Raw genomic sequence first — 27,433 nt, 5'->3', positions numbered from 1 at the left:
CTTCTATGCTTGTTGGCGGAAGAGAAATTCTTCTGCGGACAGAATCAGGCAAGAGTCAAGCCACTAAGGATAGCTCAAACTTGAAGAGGAAGTCGAGAGGGAGAATGCATGAGTTGGTAAAAAGATCAGGATCCTCTGGCTCCAGTGGCCAGGGTCCTCGCCATATAGGGGGTTCATGTACAACAATACCCCTACGGAGTGGGTAGAGACAAGGGTCTATGATATACACCTGGACCTTAGGGCCAGCACTGTAAAAACCCTACATAGCCCAAGTCAACCCTCAACTAGTCTGCAGATGTCACTCAATCGTTGTGGTGACCATACCAGTTGACAGCCATAGTGCTCAAGCTGGCATCAGCAACAGTGCTTGTCCGTCTGAGGCAACGACACGGGCCTCCAACCACCCTGGTGGTATGGGACGGCGCGCCGCGGTAGGTGGGCGGCGCCCTTTGGGGCTGTCTTATTATGAGGGCCTTCGGGTGAAGGGATGATCCTACACCTTCGGTGGCGTGCTTGCTGGTCCTCGGGGGTCCGCCCATGTTGACTACATGGGCCGGACCTCCCCGGGAGCCTTTGCCCTCCACTTCAGTGCCAGTGCAGGGGGGCTCTGGAGGTCCTTCAGAGCCCCCAGGGAGGCCGGGGGTCGAGATCCTCTTCGCTATGCTTTCGGGGATCCGTTACTCACGCTCCCTCAGTTCAGATCCTGGCCTCTGTCGAGCCTTCGTGGTGGCGCTGGATGGCGTCAGGGACCCCTTGAAGCGTCCCCCCAATAGCAGCCCCTCCCAGGGGAGGCCTGGCGAAGGGGCCGAACCCGCAATCTTCAGAGCGGGGCCTCTAGAGTTGTTTGGCTCCGCCATGAAGGGGCGTCGCCTTCCAACAGCTAGAAGATGATTCGTATCCCGACCTGAGGGTACGAGCCGGACTCCAAGCGCCGCCTGCAAAAAGGGTCATAAATGCAGCCGGGGTTAATTGGTATTGTCACGTCTTGCCTGCTAGATGTGGGATACGTGGCATCGTTGTACTGGTGGGATGTGGGAGAGTGGTTCTGCTTCCCCATGATCGTGGGCGACTGGACACACATGCCCCGAGATGGATTTTTGACACCCTTGGGTTTATAAAAAGAGACAAGGGCAAAGCAACGGCTTCATCCCGTGCCTTTAGCCTCATCACTTTTCTCGCCTTCATGCGTGTCACCGCCAGCCACTTTTTCTTCAAGTGCTCACCACCGACAAGACACCGCCATTGACGACTCCACCCTAGCGATCGCCATGCCCTACGCTAGTACATGCATCAGGGTGTGCCCGCTACAGGGGATCCCGCAGCGTTAGGGGATCCATGCATAGCACCAACGGCTCCAGTGACCACTACCCCATCGGTGGGAGTGGCTCCCATGACCCACAACGGAGCTACGTTGGCAACCGACGGGGATGCTAGCGCCACCTCCTCGGGGTGACAACACATGCCATAGCTGCGGTGGTGCCGCCGCTGTTGCCTAGGCCACCTTCAGGCATGGAGCTCTGACGCACGAGCTCCACGTGCCCCCTACAGACTAGCGTGTTGGCAAGGTCCATGGTGATGGAGGTGCAGCTTCAACAAATGGTCCAGGAATGGAAGATTCCCTTCACACACGCTCTGCAGGGCCATGAGGTGGTGATCTTCGAGGCATTCTTCAATGCGGGGCTTGACTTCCCTGCCATCCCACTCCTTGAGGGGGTGTTCCGGCACTTCCACATGGAGCTCCTAATGCTAATGGCCAACGTCATTGCCCACTTATCCATCTTCGAATGGGCCATGCGTGCGGAGGGCGCCGAAGGCCAAGGGGACATTTTTGCAGTGATGCACGAGGCCAGCTGCCAGGCGAAGATCATGGAGGACAACGGAGTGAATAAGGCACTGAACTACACGAGCATCAACTTCCAGATCTATTTGGAGTACCAGGAGACGTTCTATGTGAGGGCCACCAATGAGCGGTGGTACACCGGGTGGTCGCAAAAGTGGTTCTACTACGATGTTGGCTTCGGGTCCCTCCTCCGCACCACAGGCCAAGAAATCACATACGTCCAGACCTTAGTGGTAGAGATGCTGGAGGTCCGGCTCGGCACACCGGTGGAGCTTCTTCAGAAGGTCGCCAAGAGGATGAGCTTGCATGACCTTGCGAAGGAGTTCACGATGCTGCGGGTAAGACACCTCCAAGCTGACTAGGACCACTCATTCACTCAAGGTGAGGGAGAGGCCCCCAACACGTACTCGGGGCCCATCAACAATTTTAGTTTGTCCTCCTCACTTTCCAGCATTGAGTCCATAGACGTGAGTAGGCTTCTTGTTTCAAATGACTGCCTAGGCAAGCCGACAACTGGACCACGCGACAGCGGTAGTGGAGAGATTCCATGGCAAGCCGACTGTGACAGAGCGCGATTGATGAGTGGACCTGGTGGGGAACTAGGAGCTGTATAACCGTGTCTACCTCCACCTTGAATTAGCGGCCCGTGCATGGCCCGACCCAGAGGATCCCCAGGCCAGAGGAAAGAGGGAGCACGAGGTCTCTGGAACTTCGGCTTCCGTGATCCCCGCATTCCTGCTCCAAGCCCGGCCTTTGCCCAAGGCAAATGGCTCTTCATTTATGATAGTCAAAAAATACATTTATGAAAACTAAGACCAAGGATTAACACCACAATGTTCTTGATAAGCGTTTTGATGCATCATTCAAATGGATCTCCAAAAGACAGTAATGTTATGTATTGTTAATGTCGGTGAAGCGTTTTGCGCTCCTTTCGCTCAAACATGTCATATAAAGATACATAAGCAAAAATGTCATATAAAGAGTTTTTTTCTTTTCTTGTTTCCAGCTTAGACTAAGGTCTGACTACAAGTATGAGCACAAAAAGACTACATGTTTCTTCACATCTTGCAAATGCCAAATGTTGCATACATGTTTTTTAGATTACAGACTACAGCTCGGCCGAAGCCCTCAAAGAGAAGAGTCCAAACCCGAAATTGTTAAGGCAAAGGATAGGCAACTAAGGCGGTAGCAGGGCATCGGGCCGATGGGAAACTGGGGTTGTAGAAGGGCATCAGGCGTAGGGGCACCAGGGTAGTAAAGCACCAAGGTAGCAGAGCATCGGGGCGACAGACACCTGGGCTGGCGGGCGTTGGGGCACCGGGGCGACAGGCGTCGGGGCACCGGGGGTGTCGGGACGGCTGGCGGCGGGCGTCAAGGCACCAGGGAAGTGGGCATCAGGGCCCTAGGGTGGTTGAGCAAAGAGGAGGTAGGCGTCGGGGCAAGCATTGGGGTGGCGGCAGGAGTTGGAAATGTTAGGTCTTGCAGCTAGGGGTTGGGGGCGCCGAATTTATAGTATACAACTGGCAGTGTTACCCCAACATCACTGCCAGTTAAATATTAGAACCAACAGAGATGTTAGGAGTATCACTGCTAGTTGTAAAATATAACTGGCATGGATATTTAGATTGAATTTTTAAGTTTATTTATGTAGTTTTTTAAATCATAGTATTTACATTAAAGCATGTTCTTAATATTTTGTAGAGTATTTTTTTCCTGTATTCATATAGTTTATTTATATTGAAACATATATATCCTTCAATATTAATTAATATGAAACAACATGTCATTAATTAATACAAATTTAAGCAAATCCTTAATGAATACATGTATCAAAGCTTTTTTCAGTTAATGATTAGACCTTCGTTATGATCATAGCATATGTAAGTATCTTCCTCAGTGTCTTCTACATGACTTAGGTCGATGTTCTTTCCAAAAGGATGGAGGTCATCGAATTTATTATAGTCTTCCGCATCGATGACATTTTGAACTCCAACAATCCTTATTTTTCCTTGAAGAACCACGTGGCGCTCCTTGTCAGTTGGGTCCTTTACATAGAAGACTTGTGTAACATCATTAGAAGGTACAAATGGTTCTTCTCTATAACCGACGAGCTTGAGGTCCACGGTAGTCATGTTGTACTTGTCGATGTTCACTCCTCGTGGGAGTCTGACCCATTGGCACCGAAAAAGAGGGACATTCAATGGTCCATACTGGAGGTCCTAAATCTCCACTATGAATCCATAGTAGGTCTCCCTATTGCCATTGCTATCGTAGACATCGATACATACACTGCTATTTTGGTTGTTGCACTTATAATCCTGTGCTTTTGGATAAAATGTATATCCTTTGATGTCGTATCCTTATAATGTCATAATTGTAGTTGACGATCCATGAGCAAGCAGTTTTAACTCAGCATCCTCTACATCTTTACTCATAATGTGTCTACATAACCAATCACCGAAATGATCTTTGCGCTCTCTCGTGATCCAATCCTCTAACTTTATTGGGTTTTTGGTGCGTAGCATGTTGACAGGCATATTGACATATGAACCCACTACAACTAATTGTTGCAGAACTATGAAGTGTCCTTGATAGAAGGAAACACGATCGGTTGTATGAACTGATTTCACACCTATCGTCCCTATCCCTTGTAGCCTCCCCTCATGGTGAGATACAAGTACACCAATCGGTTTGAGATTCATGTAGTCAACGCAGAACTCAACGACCTCCTCTGTTCCCCACCCTGTGGCAATGCACCTTCTGGCCGACTTCAGCTACGAACATATTTCTTTAGAACCCCCATCAATCTCTCAAAATGGTACATCTGATGAAGAAATAAGGAGCCAAGGATCTTTATCTCTCTTACGATGTGAACCATGGGATGGGTCATGATATCAATAAAAGATGGAGCGAAACACATCTCAAGCTAGCATAGAGTATGGACCACGTCATCCTGTAGCTTTTCCAGTTTTAACGGATTGATGACCTTCTGTGAGACCGTGTCGAAGAATGAACACAACTTTATGATCGAGTCTCTTGACTTTCTTTGGCAGAATGCCCCTTATTGCAACTGCAAGCAACCGTGTCATCACTAAGTCAATTGGAGCTCTAGCTCCTTCAAAATTCATCATCATGGAACAAGCACTTTTTTCAAATTCTAAAACAATCTAACAAATAAATCTAAGTACAAATAAAATGTAGATGAACCTACTTATCTAGATAATGTATACCTAAAATCAATTAGCTTAAATTCACTAAGTCACTTGGAGCTCTAGCTCCTTCAAAATTCATCACGGAACAAGCACTGATTTCCAAAATCTAGAGCAATCTATCAAGTAAATCTAAGTATAAATTAAATGTAGAGTAACTTACTAACCTTGGAAAACCTAGGTCACGTGGATTCCACCAAAATTTGAAGCCTCGCCACGCAAGCTCGGCGCAAGGAGCCGCCACGTGCCGAGCAAAACAGACAAAACCATTATATACTGTGACACATTACTACCGATCCTTGTGAACCGGTAGTGATATCTTATCATTGCTAGTTATTTTTAAACCGACAGTGAAGAGGGGGCTCAAATGCCCCTTTCTGTGGTAGTGGTTGTTTTTTAGCATGCATTTCTTGCATCTTCTCTTTGCTAAGAATTCAAATATAGCTTTAGACATCATGCATTGGGAGTGGTCTAATGGATGATTTTTTTTCCTCTCTCTAAAAAAAAGAATTTCTTCGAAAGCAATTAGCAATAAATCAACAAAAACTATTCCAGCTCCACTCGAATAGTCCGGTGAGGAGCTGAGAACAAAAAGTAAAAACAATTCAAAACCACACTTGAGAGCAAATTCGAAAATCTTTTTTTCTCAACTTAAGGTGGCATACTCATCACCACAATACATTTAACACACGTACATAGGAAGTGACCCAAAACAACCAATGTATGAAAACGATCTACTAGGCACTACATTAATTTGGAAATGGAGAATTGCAGGTCCACACGAAGAAACACATAGACAGCACACGACATGCAACAGGTACAGATGTTAACCAATACAGGGGATCATGTTGCTCTGGAGCGATCTAGAGTTGGAGTCCTCATCAGGGAAGAGGACGCTAGAGCAGAACACTTTGATTTCGTACATCCTTGTGGGGGTCACCCCGATCTTGAAGCGCACCAGCGCCGACAACACCACGGTGAGCCCACTGCCGTTCAGCCGGCCGGCGTAAGCCATGTAATCTCCGACCAGAAGAACCGACGCGTGGATGAGCGTCCTATTCGGGCCCCGTACGTAGGCAATCGGGAAGGTCTTGTCGGGGACGTTGGCGCGAATCGAAAGTTTCCCTGCTGTGTTCGTGGTGTTCTTGAGGTCGATGAAGACGCTCTGGTACCTCGCCTGGCACCGACGGCTGGGGTTGTAGGCGGCGATGGTCAAAGTCAGGTTCTTGGTGCCGTCTTCCAAATTTTTGGTCGAGGCGTGGGCGACGAAGAAGGTGATGTGCGCGGGGCTGAGGATGAGGGAGATGATGATGACGACGGCGGTGGCGGCGAGGGTTCCACCGAGAGCTGCGAGGATGTAGTGGTTGGTCTTCCATGATTTGCCCTGACCCTGCTCAGCCATAGGCATATGTTAGCTAGCTACAAACCGAACGAACCCAAGTGGAATAGGCGACCCAGAGTTAGCAAGCTGAGCTAGTAGCTAGCTACATCGGAGAATATATGTCCACATGTGTGGTGCATGGTGATGCGTAATTTACAAGTGTATGTGTGCATGCGTGATTGCCTTGCTGGTATCTGTTGAATTCGCGCGCGCGAGAATAAAGTACGTACCATCAATTAAGCAACGACCCACTTTTCACTTTGTATGTGTGAATGTATGCTTGTCTTTGTATCTGTTGAATTCGCGCGCGAGAGAATAAAGTACGTAGCATCAATTAAGCAACCCACTTTTCACTTTGTGCCTCTCGGCTCGGCTGGCTTCTTTACCTTTTGCTAATCGATCTCTCCCGTGCCTTGTATTTTACGATAGGGATCACTTATTGTAGTATATATAAATAGTTGGGTGAAGTGATCAAAACATGACGCGCACGCAGATGCTTATGATCGCGAAGCGCCACAGAAAAGCAGCCAGAGCTAGCTAAGCACGCATGCACATGGCGGCCGGCGACGAGAAACCAAAGTTCCAGTGTCTCGACGCGGCGCGCTACGCGGTGGCCTCCGCAGTGACCGTGCTCGTCCTGGTGGTCATCGTTTTCGCCGTCGTCACGGTTCTCCGCCCCGGGGACCTCACTGTCAAGGTCGTCAAAGGCTACGTACCCGTGAACAACACTTCGTCTTCGGGTAACGTGACCTTATTCTTGACCATCGAGGCCCTCAACCCAAGCGGTCGCATCCGCATCTACTACACCAGCATCGTCGCCACCTTGCGCGGCCAGATCAACGGATCGGCGACGGCGGAAGATTTCATCCAGTTCAAGGTCTCGGACATTGCCGTGGAGCCGCTGGGTTCTGTGTTCGTTGACTTACGGGCGACTGGCACAAATAATAATAGTACTATGCTTACGGAGTACTTCAACTGGCTCCTCAATGGCCGCACCATTCCTGACGCGATGCTGCAGCTGAACGGCACCCGCATCGTCGAGAATTACGCCGGACACAACAATACTCCAGAGATAAACACCTTCTACTGCTCGTTCATCACCGTCGGCGGTGACAACCCTGAGGAGACGCCTGCTGACGTACAGTGCACGGAGAATCTGCCGGCCAGCGCTAGCATCTCATGATCTACATCCAGCCCTCTGGATGACGCCCCCTTTTTCTATTAAGAAAAACTCATTCCCCTGATGTGTTCAAATGTACTGCTCGCTTTGATTATTAATGTAACATCCTTTTCTCGATTCGATTGAGTTTGGGTTGCGTGCCTTCTGGCCGTGTGGAGCCAACCGGTAAAGTGTCCATGTTTAATTGATGAGGGAATAATATCAGGATTTGAGATACCATAATCACGGTTTAGACCAGCTAAGATCAGTTTTTGGGCTGATCATGACTGCAAGCTATCAGCTAACCCATCGGGTGGCTCGTCCTAATGTCCAGATCAGCATCCGATCTGTGAATACACGTTTAGGCCTGCTAACATATCCCACCAGATCACGGCTTAATCCTACGTGTAAAGGGAGCAATTAAGGTGATAACCGTGAAGAATATCCCACGGTTACCATCTCCTCTTTGCAAATAGAATGCTAGCTACCCACGATATATCCACGTGAAAGCCGATCAGGAAAACAGTCGCTGATAATATAACCACCAGAAGCCCGAAGGGACATATACGACCGCCGCCCTGTCCCTTTGGCCGATGATCACCGCCACTTCAGCTGGTATATAACCGGTCTAGAGCGCTCAGGATGCTCTCTCTGGAAATCTTTCACACTCACACACAACACATTCACTCTCCCGATCACTCAAGCCAGTATAATCTCTCCTATTGTACTTATCAATCAAAGTATAGTGGAAGGAAGGACGTAGGGCTATTTATCTGTCCGATTAGAGGGCCTGAACCTGGGTAACATCGTGTTCTTGTCTTTGCTGGATTGGCATTGTTAATCGGGGTTTCCCCCTTTTTCCTCACAAATTCTCTGTGCCGACTTTAATCCGTCGACAGTGGCGCCGTTCGTGGGGAATGCCGATTGTTCTGTGAGACGAATGTCACGACGCCTGCTTCGGCCGACAAGATACAATTCTTGGACGATGAACGCGCCTGCTTGGTGGAGGAGATTACCCTCCACTCGGAGCACTTTTCTGAACTCGAGCATGCCGAGGTTGGAAGCCTCGCATCGGACAATCTTCAAGAGATCACCGGAGAGAAGAACGCTGGCCGTCGTCCCAGCACCGATAGAGCTCGTTTCCTTGGAGGCTGATCCGCGGTTGGCCGTCAGGTCTATGATTGTTGGAAATTAATCTTGTTTTGGTGTCTTTAGGTAAGTTAAGTATTTAGTATAGGCAAGTCAAATACATGCATTAGAAAGCTAGGATAGTTTTGGTTGGCCAGTTGCCGTATACGTACTCGTATAGAAGGTCTACGAGTTCGCGGAATACACGGCGGTCGATCAAGTCCGAGTCGTATGCTTGCATGTGTCCAGGTCGTAGAGTTCGAGTCGAGTCTGTATGCTTGTATGGAAAAGTACACGTGCAGGTGCACAGAGTCCAGATACAAGTCGGTTAGCTTGTATGTCTGGCGGGTTGAGTACTCAGGGCCTATATAAGCAAGGGCATGTAATAGGAGTTTAGATGCATCGGGGAGAAAAACTCAAAGTACTTGGTTAGGTATTCGGAGAGCTTGGATCTTCGATCGGATCGAGGAAAGATCGAAGTACTTGGTTAAGTACTCAGTGAGCTCAGATCTCGGATCTAGACTTCGGAAGAAATAGAAGAAAAGAAAAGGCTAAGCTATCGCGGCCTCAGAAATTTGTGTGTTCTTGTGTTCTCTCGTCGTGTTCCAGCAAATCGTCGAGTTCCGGTTGACGGATCGTCTGTCTTGCTTCTCGCCGAGTTGTTCGTGTGGTCATGGCGTTCTCTTGGTCAGACAAGGTGGTCGTACATGTGCTGGTTGCTTGTGTAGTCGGGCGTGGACTGGTCGGACGTGTGCTCGCAGGTCGTGCAACTGCTGCTCGTGGGAGCTGGTCGTGAGACTACTGCTCGGAGCAGCTGGTCGTGAGTGGTCTTGAGGGGTCGGGAAACCCAACAATGATGACATCCGCGGCCTCCAATGGTGATGACTCCCTGTCGCTCACTGCTCCTTAATCATCAACAACTGCTTTGTCAGATATAGAGTCACCGACCAGTGCCACATCCTTCCGCGAGGCTGCTACCGCCAAAGAAGCCATGTCCAAAACCAAGCAACCAATCGACGATCACCATTCACGACCGGCCAACAACGACGATGACAGTGACGGCTCCTACTACCGCTGCGACAACTTTACTGAAGAGTACGAGGAATACTCCCTCGATCGCCCCAGTGACTGGAGGATCTACATGGCAGGAGTCTCCAAAAGTTCTTCGTGCTGACAAAATAACACCGGCGGTCGAACTGGTGCAACGAGCCCTTTTATGGTGGTCCATACTACCTGTAGGTAAAAGGTAGTATAAATTTAATCTGACCGTCCACGTGATTGGACATTTCTGTAATTGTGACAGTAGTGTTAATATTTACCCACCATACCATTGAAGGGCACTGCAATCTTTTTTTTTTTATACCTAATCCTCAAATAATCGTTCAACTAAATAATCAGCATTCAGGCCATTCTAAACATTAAACCTATGAATTTGCACGATATAACTACCATGCTATTTCTTTTTTCCCAAAAATACCCTTATACTACATATACTCCTCTCATATACTACTCATACTACCTCTAAATAATAGGTAGTATTCTAACCAATCTAGACCATCCGATCTAAAAAATAGATGACTCAAGTTCCTCCGAGACCACCATAAATTTTTTCTGGTGCAACACCTCCTTGCAACAATGACAATGATCTTGAGGATGATGAGGACCCCGTCTCTCCCTGTCGAGCCCAGCAAGACTGGGAGGAACGAGAAAAGATAGAAGAAGAGGAGCAAAACCACCGTCGGGAGAAGGAACAAGCCCGGTAGTGGGAGGAGGCTGATCTAGAACGATGACGTCAACAAGAACGCCTCTGTTAGGAAGAACTCGATCGGAAGCACCGCAACAATCCGAATGCATGCACCGCCAACGGGTCACCACTGCTCCGCTCTTGTCATCTGGAGCGAGCACATCGTCCTTACGAAGGACGAACCTATTGTGAAGATGGAGGAGGTTCTTGTCACCTCGATCAACGGTGCACTACATGTTGGCTTCGACTAGGATTCGAGCACATGACTCGAGTAGGCTTTCTCACGACCACCACGACCGACCAGGTTTTTTGACCAGCTTGCGTTCAACCACGACCAGTCCGACCACGAGTCACGACCTGCTCGAGTGACCAGTCGAACGTGCTCGATCATGACTAGTTCGGCTATCCGCCATATATGTGCTGCTCTTGATCACACCGATCAACCAGCAATGTGCAAGTCGTGTACTACTTCGCGAGAAGTCCCAGACACTCGACGAGATCAACGAAACATAAGAAACAAGGCGAAAGCTCTCTAGAGGAAATTTTGACTCTATTATCTTAAGACTTGCACGACTCTATATCTTGCTTCCAAAAAACTAGAGATTACAACTCATATTTATAGCGACATGCTAACTCCGAATCCTAAACTGAATCATTCCATCCCACGATCTGACTACGACTCGAACTCTATCTACTCCCGTGCACACCGCACGATCGAACCTTCCAAGTTACGACCAGGACTTCAAACTTCAATCGAGTCCCTGAGGCCCACTACCAGGATTAAGTCCAACATACCCCCCCTTAATCTTGTCGTGGGTCAAGATCAGGAACTCTCAAAAGATGTCGCATGATCGCCAGCTTCACCGCCGGCAATGACTTCATTAAAGCGTCAGCTTGCTGCTCCTCCGTGCAAATGAAATCCATCTCAATCTGGTCTCCTTTAATGCACTCACGGATGAAATAAAACTTGGTGTCAATGTGTTTACTGCGGCCATGAAACATTGGATTCTTCATCAAAGCAATCGCTGATTTGTTATCAACAAATAATTTGACTGCTTTGAGTTCTTCTCCTATCAGCTTCCTCAACAGACTTCTAAGCCACAGTGCTTGGCATGCTGCCACCGTTGCCACCATGAACTCAGCCTCGCAGGAAGACAAAGCCACTGTTTTCTGCTTCTGCGAGTTCTATGACACCAAGCTATCATTAATGTTGAAAGTCATACCTCCAGTACTCTTCCTGTCATCCATGTCACCAACCAGGTCACTATCTGTGTAGCAGGTGATAAACTCTGTTTCTCCTCCTTTGGTATACACAAGAACATAATTCACAGTGCCCTTCAAATATCAAAGAATTTGCTTCACTGCCTTGCGATGCATCACCGTGGGCTTCTCCATAAATCTGCACCCCGACAGCAAAAGAAAGACCAGGTCTTGTATGGAGTAAATACCTCAGGTAACAAATGATGCGATGATACTTAGTTGCATCAACCGACTGTCCATCTGGATCCTTATGCAGCTGCGCCCTTTGTTCCATGGGGAATTTTGTAGGATTGCAATCTAGCATACAGAATTGACCAAGGACCTTCTTCTCATACGTTGTTTGCTTGATTGTAATTCGCCCATCTTCTTGCATTACCTCAATCCCGAGATAGTAATTAAGCAATCCGAGATCGGTTATCTCGAACTCACTCATCATCTACTACTTGAATCCCATGATCTCTTCTGGACTTTCTCCTATCACAATGAGACCATCAACATATATTCTGACAATGCTTCCAGCCCCACATGTTCCCGTGTTGTTGCGCCACACGGGGCAGGTCTTGTCCAACACAGGAAAGTACTTGGACGGCGTACTTCCAATCTCCTTCTCGTGACCTTGGTGGAAATGAAATAATGCCTTGCGAGTTGCTACTTCCATAGTATTGCTGAACTCTACCCCTGTAGCAGTAACACTCCAAGGTAACCAGTCCGAGTGTTCCGGAGTCTCGAAGATATTCACATGTACCTCACACTTATCGGTGTCATTCTCTTTATACTCTCTTCCATGATACTCAAACTTTGAGATATATCCGAATCTCATCAAGGTTTCCCAAAGTACCCTTGGAAATCTAGTCTTGTTCAGGCAGTAAAACCTCGACCAACCTTCTTCGTCCACCCAACAGTTATCATCCATCTACCAAAAATTTGGAAGATGTGAGAGCAACTGATAAAATTTTTGCAAGAGACAAGGAAGAGAAGAGGAATAAGAGATAGGGATAAGATAGGAAAGCAAGTTTTATTAGATAGTTTTATGAATATATTCTCCTACTCGCTTCCCCATCAGGTCTCGTCCTTATGGCCAAGCATAGCTCTGATACCACTCTATCTAACCTTGATTTTTTCATAATAAGCATTACAATACCAACAACTGACCAACTAAATTAAAGAGTTAAACAACAGAAGATAGATAAGCCTATTGCCAGAGGCAACTCAAGCGCATAGGTGATCTTCTTCTTCTAGTATTCATTGCTGTTGTTGTTCTAACCGTTTTTAGGCTCGATATGTGAATCAGCAAGTAAAAATGAGTATTTAAGATACTCATCAAGTCATAACACTACATCAAGGGGTTGATAGATGCATAGGGGATATTCAAGGAATAGGCTATAGGGTTTAGTTTTGAGCGTATTGCCAATTTGATGCAGGTGATAAGTACTCATGGTGTAATTTAAACATTTTGCAAACCCAGTTTAAGAGTTATCAATAAAGGTTGTTGGCCCTGAAGGAGGTATACCCCTATCTCCTGAGTTCCCAAATTTTAAGATGGTGTGTAGCCCTACACCACCAGGCCACAACTCAAAGCCAGCATTTCCAAAATACACACGCCCAGGAGACTCACACATGAGCTAATATTTGCGAGCGTGCAAAGTGAATCCATGACTGAGGACAATGGCTATTCAAATAGTTTTAACTTTGCAGAGGTTATACACTTTATCCACATGATCTGCTCAACCTTCGCTATCGTCGTGGTTGGGGTGGCATAACAAGCCCTGCACTCGCCAAACTTATCCGGATCTCTACCCACGGGAATGTTCCAATGGATCGCCAGGGTACACACTTTAATCATGATAATCTGCAGAATAACATGAACCATTGGTCCTACCCTGGATTCCCGTTGCGCCTTGCCTCTAGGTATAGTCTAGCTAAGTCTTAACAGGTGAGGTCACTTGTCACTTTAGGCATGTGGTTGTACGATTTACACCCGATATTGAGTTCCAAAGATTCGGTCCTTATGCGGCCAGAGAAAGTTTCTCCCAGTAACCATAACACTTGAATTCCAATATGTTCATGTGAATATCACTTCCAAGTCGTAATCCTGACACTTTGAGATACCCTACTTACCATTGCTAAGGTTTAGGTTGATTAGCACCACACAACATTTCCACACTAACACCACCAATGCACACCCATTTAACACAGTTCGCAAAAGCATGACAATGTTTCTAAATGAACGCAGTGTATATCATAGATGAATAGTAACCCTAAGCATGCTAGTAGGAAGGCAATTTCCAGACATTATTATAGCTAATGTAGGAAAAGTCCTATGTTTAGACATGGCATGTGGTGCTTTGATATACAAGGATTGGCATATCACAATCATAGGGTGTAACTATCACAAGATTTAAAATAATAGGAAAGTAACATGCGATATAGTTCAATTTTAGTTGGTCGATTGATTATACGCAAAAATGGGATCAAAATGATCAAGGAAGTTAAGACTTGCTCCGTCGAAGTCTTCTTCAAACCCTTCTTCATAATCTAGGTCATAGGGCTCCTCCTCGAACTCCTCGTCATCTAAAATATGCAAAACTATCATTGATAGTAAACTAATCCAAATTCAAACCAAATTCAAAATACAGAATTCAAATAAACTCTAAAAATTATCAAACTGGTTGGTTGGATAGGGTTTGAATTTGGATTAAAGAATTGACTAAATTAGAGCTAAAATAGGAAAATCGGAAAGTGGAAAGGGGAGAATATTCCCTGAATATGTTGTTACTGTGCTGCAAACCAGGCTCATACTATGCCATAGACCGGGTCTGTGGGGCTGGCTCATGGCTTTGGTGCGCTCGTCCCACGATGGACCGGTGGTGGACCATAGAGACAGGTCCACCATGGACCATGCCTGGTGGGTCATGCGGACCCGCGTGGAGCTGGGAAAAATGGCGGCCACGTGGCATGCCACGTCGAACACCAGAGTGAGGCTGCAGGGAACGGTGGTTCCGACGAAAACGGGGGAGAGCTCGTCGGAGCTCCCCGGACGGCGCTTCCGTCATTGGGATAGACAACAACCTAGGCTACGACCATCTACAAGTGACGGTGAAGGTAGCTGGGGTGATCCTGTCATCAAAAAGTGGCCAGAGGAATGGTGCAGGCCCGTCGGAGTTTCACCGGTGGAGGGTGAAAAGCATAAACGCACGTACATCGGGTTTCTAAGCCAACCTGGTAGTCCGAAGAGTTCCTGGAGCTTCGCTGAACACTTCTTTGGGGAGTTTTGACCTGGCCGGCCCTTGCCGGTGACAAACGGCGATAAGGAGCGGTGGCAGAGATGCGGGCTATGGTGTTAGGGCACTTGCTACCTTCAGTGGGTCAAGGCGAAGCTCCCTGGTGGTTTGGTTGAGCTGGAGAAGTCGTGCCAGCAGGTATCGACAATGGCGACCATGGTGGAGATGGAGGCGCATGGTGAGGTGGTGGTTGAAGGGCTAGAGAGAGATAGAGAGGGCTAGGGACAGCCCCAATGAGGCTCCTCAATGCTTCCTCATGGGTTGTCCGTGTAAAATCAGAGGTGCAGAAGATTTGGGTGGAACACCGTGTGCCCTCCTGGCCGGCGGTTGCATGTTTATATAGGTAAGGAATATCCCCTTGTGTGGATGTTACAGATAATGCATGGAATAGATGTGATCGGCACCTATATTTACAACAAGAAAATCTATCTTTCCTTATACAATAGCAATCACATCTAATACAATGCATATGCAAGAGATTACAAAGATCTTACTTCATCTAACAGTCCCTCTCAATCATAACCGGGCTAGGTTGAGATTGTGTTTGAAGTTCTCCAACTGTAGCACAGTCAATGCCTTGGTAAAGCCGTCTGCAACTTGATCTCCTGAAGGAACAAAATCAATCTCCAGTAATTTTCTTGCTACTCGTTCCTTAACAAAGTGATAATCCACTTCAATGTGTTTAGTTTGAGTATGGAACACAGGATTAGCAGAAAGATATTTTGCCCCAATATTATCACACCACAGTCTAGCTGTGGACAGACATTGTATGCCAATTTCTCGCAACAAAGTTTGAATCCACATTATCTCGGCAGTTGCATTGGAAGAGCCTTATATTCTGCCTTAGTACTAGATCTTGAAACTATTGTCTATTTACGTGCACTCCATGAGACTAGGTTTGACCCAAGGAAGATGGCAAAACCACCAGTAAACCTTCTGTCATCCATAGACCCTGCCCAATCTGCATTTGAGAATCCATTAACAAGCAATGACTTGGAATTACTAATCTTTAGTCCAATCTCAGTGGACTGTTTTAAATACCTCAAAATCCTTTTTATGGCAGCCCAGTGTATCACTGTAGGAGTATGTAAATACTGACACACTTTGTTTACAGAAAAGGCGATATCAGGTCTTGTAAGGGTTAAATACTGAAGTGCACCAACTATACTCATGTACTGTGTTGCATCTTTAGCACCTAGCGGCTCACCCTCAAAAGTAGATAATTTCTCACTAGTGGACAAAGGAGTGCTAACAGGTTTGCAGTCGAACATACCAACTCTTTTTAACAAATCTGAAGCATACTTATCTTGTGTCAAAATAATTCCATCACATACCTTGTTTACCTCTATACCCAAGAAATAGTGTAGCTCTCCCAAATCCTTTAGTGCAAACTCCTTATTTAGACTGCGCAAGAGTCATGAGGTTGCTTCTTGAGTTGAACTTACAACTATTATTTCATCCACATAAATTAACATAAAAACTGTCACATTATCTTTATTGAAATAAAACAATGATATATCTGCCTTTGAAGAACTAAAACCAAGATCATATAACTTAGCACTCAGTCGTGCATACCATGCACGAGGTGCCTATTTTAACCCGTATAAAGCTTTATCTTACTTGCACACATAATTTGGCATAGTTTTATCTTCATATCATGGAGGTTGTCTCATATACACCTCTTCTTCTAAGATACCATGAAGAAAAGCATTTTGAACATCAAGTTGCCTCAGACTCCAACCATTTGAAACTACAATGGATAGAACAACTCTGATAGTCACAGCTTTAACTACTGGACTAAAAGTATCCTCATAATCTACATCATATCTTTGTTTAAAACCTTTTGCAACTAGGCGAGCTTTATATCTGTCCAGACTCCCATCAGCCTTACATTTAACTTTATAAACCCATTTGCAATCTATAATGTTTCTCCCATTTTTTGGTGGAACTAGATGCCAAGTTCGATTCTTAATAAGAGCATCATATTCTATATCCATAGCCTTTTCCAATTTTTATCTCTCAAGGCTTCACTTATATCATATGGTTCACCAGATGAAGTAAAATATCCATAGCGAACAGTACCATCAGTATATTTGTGAGTCTTACTAATACTAGCTTGAAGACGTGTCCTTGGACCTGATGTAGGTGGCGGCATTGGTAGAGCTGCAGGTGCAATTGGTGAAGGAAGCCTCGTCACATGTGCAGGAGAGTCATCCGATCCATCGGGCGTAGAAGATCCTGCCCCAAAGGACATCGATTCAACCGGTGTTGATTCCCCCCTACCTCCGCATGTCGCGTATCGAGCATCGGTTGGCACTGTGGAGACGTACTCTGCGCCAGCGTCGATGTTTCGCTTGCAGAATCCTGCGCTAGAACCGGACCATGCAGGACACCTGCGCTACTACCAGGGACCAATCCCGAGGGAGATTCGGTCGGAGGATTAGCCCCGGGTTCCGGTCCTGGATCTTCTGCTTCAACATGTCCAGGTTCCTACTGGAAGACCTGTAATTCTTCAACATAACCATTATTATCATAAGCATTAGGCACATGACCATCTACAGATTCATCCCCAAGGCTTGGATTTTGCAAAGTTGGAGGAAGAAGAAGAACTTTAGAGCGCAAACGAGCATCAACGTTGGGATGGAGGTTTGAGAAAGGAAAAACATTTTCATCAAAGACGACATCTCTTGAGTTATAGACGCGTCCGATGGCATCATCAAGGCACTTGAATCCTTTATGCAAATTGTTGTACCCAAGAAAAACACACTGCTTGGAACGGAATTGAAGCTTGTGATTATTAAAAGGATGAAGATTAGGCCAACAAGCACACCCAAACACTCTTAAGGACAAGTATTCAGGTTTGATTTGAAACAACCGCTCAAGAGGAGTAGAATAATTTATCACTTTACTAGGAGTACGATTAATTAGATAGGTGGCAGCAAGGAAAGCTTCATCCCAAAACTTTAGAGGCATATGTGCATGTGCCAAAAGGGACAGACCCACTTCAACAATGTGTCTATGTTTGCGCTCAACTGCTCCGTTTTGTTGATGCGCATGAGGACAAGAGACAAGATGTGATATGCCAATTTTACCAAAAAATGAATTGAGTGTTTCATATTCACCACCCTAATCTGTTTGTATGGCAATGATTTTTCTATCAAAGAGTCGTTCAACAAGATTCTGAAACGCATGAAATTTCTGGAAAACCTTAGACTTAAACTTTTAAAGATATATCCAAGTAAGTTTACTGAAATCATCAATAAAACTAACATAATATTTGTATCTTCCAACAGAATTAGGTGCTGGACCCTAGACATCAGAGAACACAAGTTGTAAGGGATGACTGGATACACTAGTAGATATGGGATACGACAACTGATGACTCTTTGCTTGTTGACAAGCATCACAAACTGAGGTTTTATTTGACTCAAATAAACAGGGAAGATTGAAATCCCTAACAACTCTTTGAGTAACAGGTGCAGCAGGATGACCTAGGCGACTATGCCATCTATCAAAGGATGGTTTATTCATTCCATAAGCTTGCTTTGCATGCGGCATATGTGGAAGAGGGTACAACCCTTTTTGGCAAGTACCTCTAAGCAGAGTGCTTCTCGTGTCCCGGTCCTTTATCAAAAAGAAATCAGGATGAAACTCTAAAAAGACATTGTTATCTGTAGCAAGACGATGAACAGAAACAAGATTTTTCTTGGCCTTAGGAACATGTAGGACATCGTTAAGATGAAGATTGCAATTAGGGTATGAATAGTAGACTGGCCAATATGACTAATACTCATACCTCCTCTGCTAGCGGTGTGAATCTAATCTGTGTCATTGTATTTGTCACGAACTAAAAGCTTCTCTAGCTCGCCAGTGATGTGGTCAGTAGCCCCCGTGTCAGTGTACCAGTTGATGTCCACATTATAGGAGTTGGTAGCCGCCGCCACGTTCTTCTGACCTGGAACATAAGTTTCATCGTACCTGTGTCAGCATTTGTCAGCAGTGTGCCCAATCTTGTGGCACACTTGACACACTGATCCTGATTGCGTGTTGCTAGTGTTGACCCTCTCATTGTTGTTGGTATTGCTATGCACTCCACTGTTGAAGCCTTGGTGCTAATTATTGTAGTCACCTCCACCGCGACTGCGTCCAGTGCCACAGCTACGCCCGACGCCACGCCCGCGGCCACCACCGCGACCACGTCCTCCTCGCTCGCTACATTGGCCGAGGAGCCGGAGGAGTTCCCGCCACCGATGAGCTGCATGCGCATCTCGAAGGTGAGAAGTTGAGCGTACACCTCGCTCACGGAAGTAGGTTTTGTCCTTGCAACAAGAGCAAAGACTATCAGATTGAAGTCGAAGTCAAGACCCGTGAGAATATACTCAACGAGTTCTTCATCATCGAGGGGTCCCCCGGCGGCAGCCATCTCATCGTCGAGAGCCTTCATCTTGCCAACATACTCTGCAACAGATTGGTTCCCCTTCTGGGCTATTGATAGAGCAATACGCGTGTTTACGACACGCGCATGAGTTTGAGATGAGAACATGGTCTCAATCGCACTCCATGCCTACGCTGCAGTCTCCTTTGCAACGACTTGGGCAAAGACCTCCCTTGAAAGAGAGGCAAAGATGTACCCCAGGATCTGTTGATCCATGGCATACCACTCATCATACGTCGGGTTTGGGACTTTGGCGGCCTTGTCGGCCACCTTGCCATCGATCTCAGCAGAGGGCGCTGCAGATGCACCAGTGAGATGCCCCATTAGGCGCGCACCTCGGACGGCAGCGAGAACTTGTGCCTTCCACATAGCATGGTTGTTCTTCGACAGCTTCTCAGAGATGGGAATGCCGAAGAGGGGATTCATGGTGTTGGAGGAGCTAGCCATTGTAGATAAGATCTAATTGTTTGTGGCTCTGGTACCATGTAAAATTAGAGGTGCAGAAGATTTGGATGGAACACCGTGTACCCTCTTGGCCGGCGGTTGCATGTTTATATAGGCAAGGAATATCCCCTTGCGTGGATGTTACAAATAATGCATGAAATAGATGTAATCGGCACCTATATTTACAACAAGAAAATCTATCTTTCCTTATACAATAGCAATCACATCTAATACCATGCATATGCGAGAGATTACAAAGATCTTACTTCATCTAACAGTCCGAGGCTTTGGGGCCTTGCCAGTGGCGAGCATCAGCGGTTCATGCTGGTGAACCCGAGAACAGGGGAGCGGTGGCGGTGGCAGTGGAGAGGTGTTGTCATGCACAAAAGGTGCTTGACGGCAGGAATGCAAGATCAGTGATGCTAGAGCTCGAGGTGGTGGTGTTCTTGCATGGGAGAGAGAGAGAGGTAGGTGTGCGGGAAGTGCAACGTCACCATGGCGATGCTCTCGTACTATTTATAGGCGACCTCTGGCCATGTTCGCATGAAAATCTCGGGGCGGCCATGGAAAAGATCGAGCTCATCCTTAAGTTGATGGGATGCTGCAGCAGAGGTGATAAGGCGCACAGTGACATTCGCGTAGAGCCTCAAAGGGTACAATGACGCTACTGGCGCTTCGGTGTACGTGGGCGGCGACGATTGCACTAGATTGGGGCAGCGGCGATGACAGTGCATGGCAGCGGAGAGTGCAGAGAGCAGAGCCGCCGCATGACATGCCTAGGCGATGGAAAACACGGGCAAGTGGGTGACGTGTGGTTACGGAGGTGAGGCATGGCGGGAACAGGTTCGTTGCACCGATTTGAATGAGGGAGAGCGGGAGAGATCGTGAGAAAGGAGAGAGCACAGTGTGAGAGGGAGATCGGCTTGGGAAGACAATTGAGCTGACATGCCAGGCCCACCTATTAGCGACGGGCGCCGACATTGCCTTGGCGCGATGTGGGAAGCAGGCTGAGCCGCTAATGGGCTATCGTGTCGTGGTATCGGGCCGAAGTTGTTGGTGGCCTATGCGCAGAATGGAGAAAGGGTAGGTGGCCTACAGGCCAATTATATGATTTAGTTTAGAATTTAAATCATTTTTCCAAAAAGGAAATAAAGCCCAACAAAAGCAATTCAAATTGAAATGCTTGGCAAACTTCAATCAAAATCCAAATAGGAGCCAAAAAGCATGATGATCAAGTTTATGCATGTTTTCAACATATGAAATTTGTATATGTTGTATAATTGGGTTAGTTAGCCCATAATTCATTTGAATTTCATTTTGTTTGTGAATTTTTTTAAAGTTCAAATTTTAGTGTCTTTTATGAAATGCCAAAAGCAAGGGTGTTACAGATGTACTCTAGTTTTTTGCATTGTACAAATATGTTGTTTTCTGAAACAACGTCTGATCTATATCCAAAAGAACAGTGAAGATTTATTGTTAAATATGTGTCAAATACAAAGTATATAGGCACCTTGCCTTCTCTTACTCTCTCTCTCTGACTTCTCCTTGTACACCTACGAAGCAACAAATAGTTAATATTAGCGCGGTCTAGGAAATAAGTGTGAAATGAAACTACAAAAACTTCATGATGGAATATAAAAAGAAAAAGACATGATAATTGCATAAAGGAAAACAATTTCTGCAGTCGATTTCCCTGATGGATCCATCGGCGCAGCACTAGATTAAAGAACACAGTTATACCGGTCTGAAAAAAAAAGGTCCAATGCAGTCATCTTACAGCAGACGCCGCTTTATTAGTCTGTTTTATTGAAGCTAATAAATCTGCTGGTCCACCAAGATGCTCCGGTGGCAACACAACACGCAAAGAAAAAAGAAAGCATATATGGGTCGAGCAAAAGAAAGATCGGAATACGATCCCAGTGCTCCACCAGCTTAGGCCCAAAAGCAAACACTAATATCGCATATATGGGTTCTAAAATGCGGGTGAGGACTGAATATCGAGCCCCGGCACATTCTTCGAATATCGTGTGTATCGGTCAAAATTAGTAGAATTTGGTCGAAATCTTGACCCGTCACTGATGACCGATAAATATTTTTTGTATTTTTTTTAAAAAAAAATCAAAAAATATTTTTTTACCCAAGTCATTCCAACGCAGGTCCATCCCATATACTTCACAAACCATACTTTTTCACATTATTTTCAAGTTTGCGTCCCATGAAAATTGAACCCGCGATCTACTCCTCGCTCGTGTAGCCACCTTACTACCCCTGCTATCACGTAGCTGTGATAGAAACCGGATATTTTATCATTTTAACCTTCTTTACCGAAGGTCATTAGTGACGCGTCATAACCAAGATCCGTCACTAATGACTAATTTTGCTAAATTCTGTCGAGGGTTATAATTTGAAAGGTGACCCAGAGTGCATTCGGTAAAACAGGCATAACTTTTACATATGAACTCCGATTTTGACGTTTTTTGAATTTACAGACATTTAAAAAAAGTTACATCCGTTTCTCCCTAAGTTCTTTAAGTTCGAAGAATTTTTTAAGGCCAAAAACGGCTTGAAAGATTGAGTTCTCACCTCCGAAAGTTTCTGCACCGTTTTTGGAACACACGATTGTGTCCATAGCCGACACATCTTACATCAAACTTGAGCAAAAATGTACAATGATTACTATTCTAGTGCTGCTGAGGTGAGAAAAAAAATAAGAAAAATAGAATAAAAATAAAAAATATTTACGAATACCGTTATTAGTGACTGAAGTTAGTCATTAGTGACGGATTACAAGTTGACCTGTCACTAATGACTGGTATAGGACGATCCATCACTAATGAGTGGATCATTAGTGACGAGTCATGTTATGATCCGTCACTAATGACTGGCCTAGGACGACATGCCACTGATGATCTTATCATTAGTGACGTGTCACAACTTGATCCGTCACTATTATTATCATTGACGAATCATGTTACGACCCGTTACTAATGACCACTCATTAGTGATGCTCCATCACTTTTGGCCAATTTTTGAAGCAACAGTGATGGGCCGGTATATATGGTCGGTTTTGTAGTAGTGGCACTGGATGAACTGCGCCGTTTTTCTTTTTTCTGTTCTGCTTTGGATGCAGTATCATCGCCTGTTGTGTCCGATTTTCACTGCCCCTTTCACGCTGATGGTTCCAAAACTGGCAAAAATGGGGTGTTCTGCGGAAGTGGGCAGCGATCTATCGGTTTTTTGTTATTTGCAGGTAATTAGTCTGCTAGTCCACCAAGATGCTCCGGTGGAGACACTACACGCAAAGAGAAAAGAGAGCATATATGATCGAGCAAAGGAAATTAAAGATGGTACTATGATCCATCAATATCTTTCAAGAAAAAAGTTCACTCCATTTTTATTGTTTGAAGCACATCATCATGCAATTTATCAAGTTGATTTGTTTTCCGAAAGGAGCGTTAGTTGATCTGTACATTATTTTTTGAAGCACATGCATCACGATCACGCTACATTATTTTTTGAAGCACATGCATCATCATGCAATTGATCTAGGAATACGCTAGCTGTGCATGCATGGTCGTCTATCTATATATAGCAGGAGTTTGCAGCACGATGAAAGCATCGGTGCAGCGGTCTAGCACAACACACAAGTCGCTAGCAATGGTTTCCGCTGTACCTCTGTTGCTGTTGCTTCTCTTGTGCAGCTCTACATCTCTGGTTGCACATGCAGGAGCAGATGAGCTCAACTACATTGTCGTAGAGACTAGCTCGCTCAAGCCACACGCCGTTTGCAAAGGGCTCAGGGGTATATATATTAACAGCTAGCCGTTCTTGTAGCGTACATAAAGTTTTGGCTTTTTGTTGGATTAACTGAGAAATAAGAATTCCAAGTATTTGGCATGCATGCAGTCCATCCATCCTCCGCTAATCATACCGGCAGCTGGATGCCGCTGAGTAGTCTTCATGGCCCGTGCTCGCCGTCGTGGGAGGAGGGGGTGGACGACAGTGCGCCGTCCATGGTCGACACGCTGCGATGGGACCAACACCGCGCCCACTACATCCAAAGGAAGCTCTCCGGCAATGTCTCTCAGGAAGATCTAGAACTTGCACCAAGCGTATCGACGGTAACCAACGAAGCAGGCGGGGGCGCCGTAAGTGCCAGCGTGGGCGATGGAAGCGGCGCCATGGCAAAGGTACATTTATATATATATATAATCGATCTCCGATTGTTATGGACGTGCGTACACCCTACTTTTTTTTAATCTTTATAGATAAAGGAAGCTTAATTAGCTTTTGTTCCAGCAATTAATTAATTGACACAAATTATATATACAGGACTCCCAGCTGAGCATTGATCCGGCGGCGACCGGCGGCCGCCTGCCCGGTGTGAAGCAGACGATGCTGCTCGACACGGCGAGCGACGTGGCGTGGGTGCAGTGCGCCCCCTGCCCCGCCTCGCAGTGCTATCCGCAGACGGACGTCTTGTACGATCCCTCCAAGTCGGGATCGTCGGCGCCCTTCCCATGCAGCTCGCCCACCTGCCGGCAGCTCGGGCCTTATGCTAATGGCTGCACCAGCAACTCCCAGTGCCAGTACCGCGTCCAGTACCCTGACGGCTCCACGACGTCGGGCACGTTCATCTCCGACCTGCTGACGCTGAGCCCCAACGGGCAAGTCCCAAAGTTCCAGTTCGGCTGCAGCCACGCCGCGCGGGGCAGCTTCAGCAGCAGCAAGACGGCCGGGATCATGGCGCTCGGCCGCGGCGCGCAGTCGCTGACATCGCAGACCATGACGCAATACGGCCAGGTCTTCTCCTACTGCTTCCCGCCGACGACGAGTCACCAGGGCTTCTTCATTCTCGGCTTGCCGACAAGGTCTGCCTCCAGGTACGCGGTGACGCCCATTCTCAAGACCGCGATGTTGTACCAGGTCCGCCTCCAGGCCATCACCGTCGCTGGGCAGCGCCTCAACGTGCCGCCCACGGTGTTCGCCGCCGGCGCGGTCCTGGACTCCCGCACCGTCATCACGCGCCTCCCGCCCACGGCCTACCAGGCGCTGCGCTCCGCGTTCAGGGACAAGATGAGGATGTACCGCGCGGCCGCCCCCAACGGCCAGCTCGACACCTGCTACGACTTCACCGGCGTGCGCCACATCACGCTCCCAACGATCAGCCTGGTGTTCGACCGCACCGCCGGCGTGGAGCTCGACCAGTCGGGGATCTTGTACAACAACTGCCTCGCGTTCACCTCCAACGGCGACGACCGCGCCACCGGGATCATCGGCTACGTCCAGCTGCAGACCATCGAGGTCCTGTATAATGTCGCCGGCGGCTCCGTCGGGTTCCGCCGTGGTGCGTGCTGAGCGCCCAAGCTACCTATCTATCTACCTACCGCCTTTTTGGCACGATATCAACACCTAAATAAGCCAGATAATTAATATGTTGTGTGCTACTCGGCATATCTAAAGCTTCGGTGTGAAATGAAGCTAATGAATTATATATTGGAATTGTCCAATACAAACTAAACTTTTGGAGCTTGTTTTTCCCCCCTTTTCTTCACAGATTGGACCTTGTTTGAGTGTTTTTCCTATCAATATTCATGTCGAAAATAATAAATATAATGTTTGTGAAATGACCTAGCATATATTTTGATTTTGTGGTTGGACATTTTGATAACAATATTCAAATGTGTTACTCCCAGCAGTTCCGAAAATATGTCGTTATAGAAAAAAAACACAATTTCGACACTTAATTTCTATCCTATTATATCTTTAATATCTAACAAAATTTTATTATTTCATGAATCAACACATGTGAGTCCTAAGTATATAATCTACAGCAACCTGCCTACCGTGACTTTGGCGCAATATAATTAGGTCCTCACTTGGATCACTTTGAGCAACAATATTTTTATAAATGCTTAAACCAACCATGTAAGTTGGTTATTTGCATTCTTAGATGCAGAGCGTGGGAGAGTTCTTTCTTCTGTTATCTAAAAAGACAATCATATGAAAATAATATGCGTATATTTGTCTTGAAAATTAATTTTACATCAGAATAATTTATTAAATTAGAATATTAAATAGGTACTAGCATACCCAAAATAATGGCATTTAATAAAACTTACACCGAGTACGTACGGGCTCTGCTTGTTCTAGATGTGTTCTCACCTTAAAGGAAATAGTAAGTTCGCTAACTATTGAGACAAGGCCGGGACCATCTACACATTTAAACAAGGATTCTACCTCTGCACTATCATTATGGAACTTTCTATCGATCTCCTCCACGTGACACGGGTGTCTTCAGCTATTAACCCTTATTCTCTCCGGTTTGCAAATACTTGATGCTTTGGACAGGGGTACAAGGCTATCTTCAAACTTTGAAACTTTGACTATTAATAACTTTTAAAATATTTAGTTTGCAAATATGGAGATCACATGTATAGATTTGACTTGAAAATACATTCATAATATCATATATTTGTTCGTTTATATATGTATATTCTAATGAAAATAGTAATCAAAGTCATATTTTGGAGACCGTCTCGTTCTCCAAAATGTCAAGTATTTGCAAACCGAAAGGAGTATACAAATTGTCGACGATTGTTAAACTGCCGATCTAAACAACTTGTTAAAGAATAGGGGATGTTTTGAGTAGACGATTTAAGAGGGGAACACACAGGGGTTTTAAACAGGTCTGCGTCTCCCTAAGGATAATAACACTATGTCATGTTTATTTTGTATTGATCTGAGCCTGTTACAAGGGGGTGTAGCTAGCTTAGATGAATCTAAATCTAGTTAGTGACTTATTCCTTAGCTTTTGTTAACTTGTATGGGCTTGTGGGACTCGTATTGCTTGTAATGACTTGTATTGGCTTATCCTCCGCAAGTCCCCTTGGTTTCGTATATATACGGGAGTGTCGTACGTCATCTGGACTCTTCCTTACTATTCTTGGAGGTCGACCTTCTTGGTTACAGGACGCATGGGATACATGCGAGTAGTTTCCTTTCTTGTAGGGATCCCCTTTCGAGAGATAGAGATATGCCTGACAATTATGGGAAATCCTGTAGTATCACGGTATAGTAACTTTCTATTATTCATCGTCAAGCCTCCCATCAGTACGTGAAATGAGGCTTCGATGATTCTAGTATATAGCTAGCAAAGATAAGCTTCAAAATTTTGAGAAATACTCATGCCCTAGGTATTCCAAGGTATATAACTTAATCTCCAATCCATTTCTAGTTGAATTTTATTTGCTAAATTGCTTTAGATTTTGAAATGGTGGAGATGCACCTATGGCCATGATGTTTTAATACAATGTAGATACAATTATATCTCATTTATTATACGGAAGCTTCAATTAGTAGCTTATGGTGGAAAGTGTCTTTATTATTGATTTACATTAGCTATAGGTTTGAGCATATTTGTTTTTTATTTTTAATGAATTAGAAAAATTAGCCATAAAATTAAGATATATAGCAAGCTTCAATTATATTTTTTATATTTTAATTAATTTAGCAAGCTCCAATATAGAAACTTTAGGTATGAGCATATTTA

General features: G+C 45.7%; 2 protein-coding genes and 1 non-coding gene across 4 annotated transcripts; 1 reads left to right on the top strand and 2 right to left on the bottom strand.

Moving 5' to 3' along the window:
- Positions 1 to 5,637: 5,637 nt before the first annotated feature.
- On the bottom strand, positions 5,638 to 6,617 carry LOC133903627 (uncharacterized). Its single transcript, XM_062345053.1, has one exon. It carries the CDS (start codon positions 6,455 to 6,457, stop codon positions 5,876 to 5,878), a length of 582 nt encoding a protein of 193 aa, XP_062201037.1. The 5' UTR covers positions 6,458 to 6,617; the 3' UTR covers positions 5,638 to 5,875.
- Positions 6,618 to 19,268: 12,651 nt separating this feature from the next.
- On the bottom strand, positions 19,269 to 19,407 carry LOC133904189 (small nucleolar RNA Z247). Its single transcript, XR_009907422.1, has one exon. It is a non-coding gene; the product is annotated as a small nucleolar RNA Z247 (small nucleolar RNA).
- A 3,623-nt stretch (positions 19,408 to 23,030) lies between these two features.
- On the top strand, positions 23,031 to 25,420 carry LOC133903827 (aspartyl protease family protein At5g10770-like). 2 transcript variants are annotated; one of them, XM_062345289.1, is made up of 3 exons: positions 23,031 to 23,683; positions 23,770 to 24,071; positions 24,214 to 25,420. In XM_062345289.1, the coding sequence occupies exons 1-3, from the start codon at positions 23,452 to 23,454 to the stop codon at positions 25,237 to 25,239; spliced, it is 1,560 nt and encodes a 519-aa protein (XP_062201273.1). In that variant the 5' UTR covers positions 23,031 to 23,451; the 3' UTR covers positions 25,240 to 25,420. The 2 variants fall into 2 exon arrangements, with proteins under 2 accessions (XP_062201273.1, XP_062201274.1); XM_062345290.1 differs by having other exon boundaries at positions 23,036 to 23,683; positions 23,788 to 24,071.
- The last annotated feature ends 2,013 nt before the right edge of the window (positions 25,421 to 27,433 follow it).

The sequence above is a fragment of the Phragmites australis genome, chromosome 21 (assembly GCF_958298935.1).
Source record: "Phragmites australis chromosome 21, lpPhrAust1.1, whole genome shotgun sequence".
Lineage (NCBI taxonomy): Eukaryota > Viridiplantae > Streptophyta > Magnoliopsida > Poales > Poaceae > Phragmites > Phragmites australis.
Note: the sequence above shows the minus strand (reverse complement) of the source record. Positions and strands in the feature narration are given on the sequence as shown.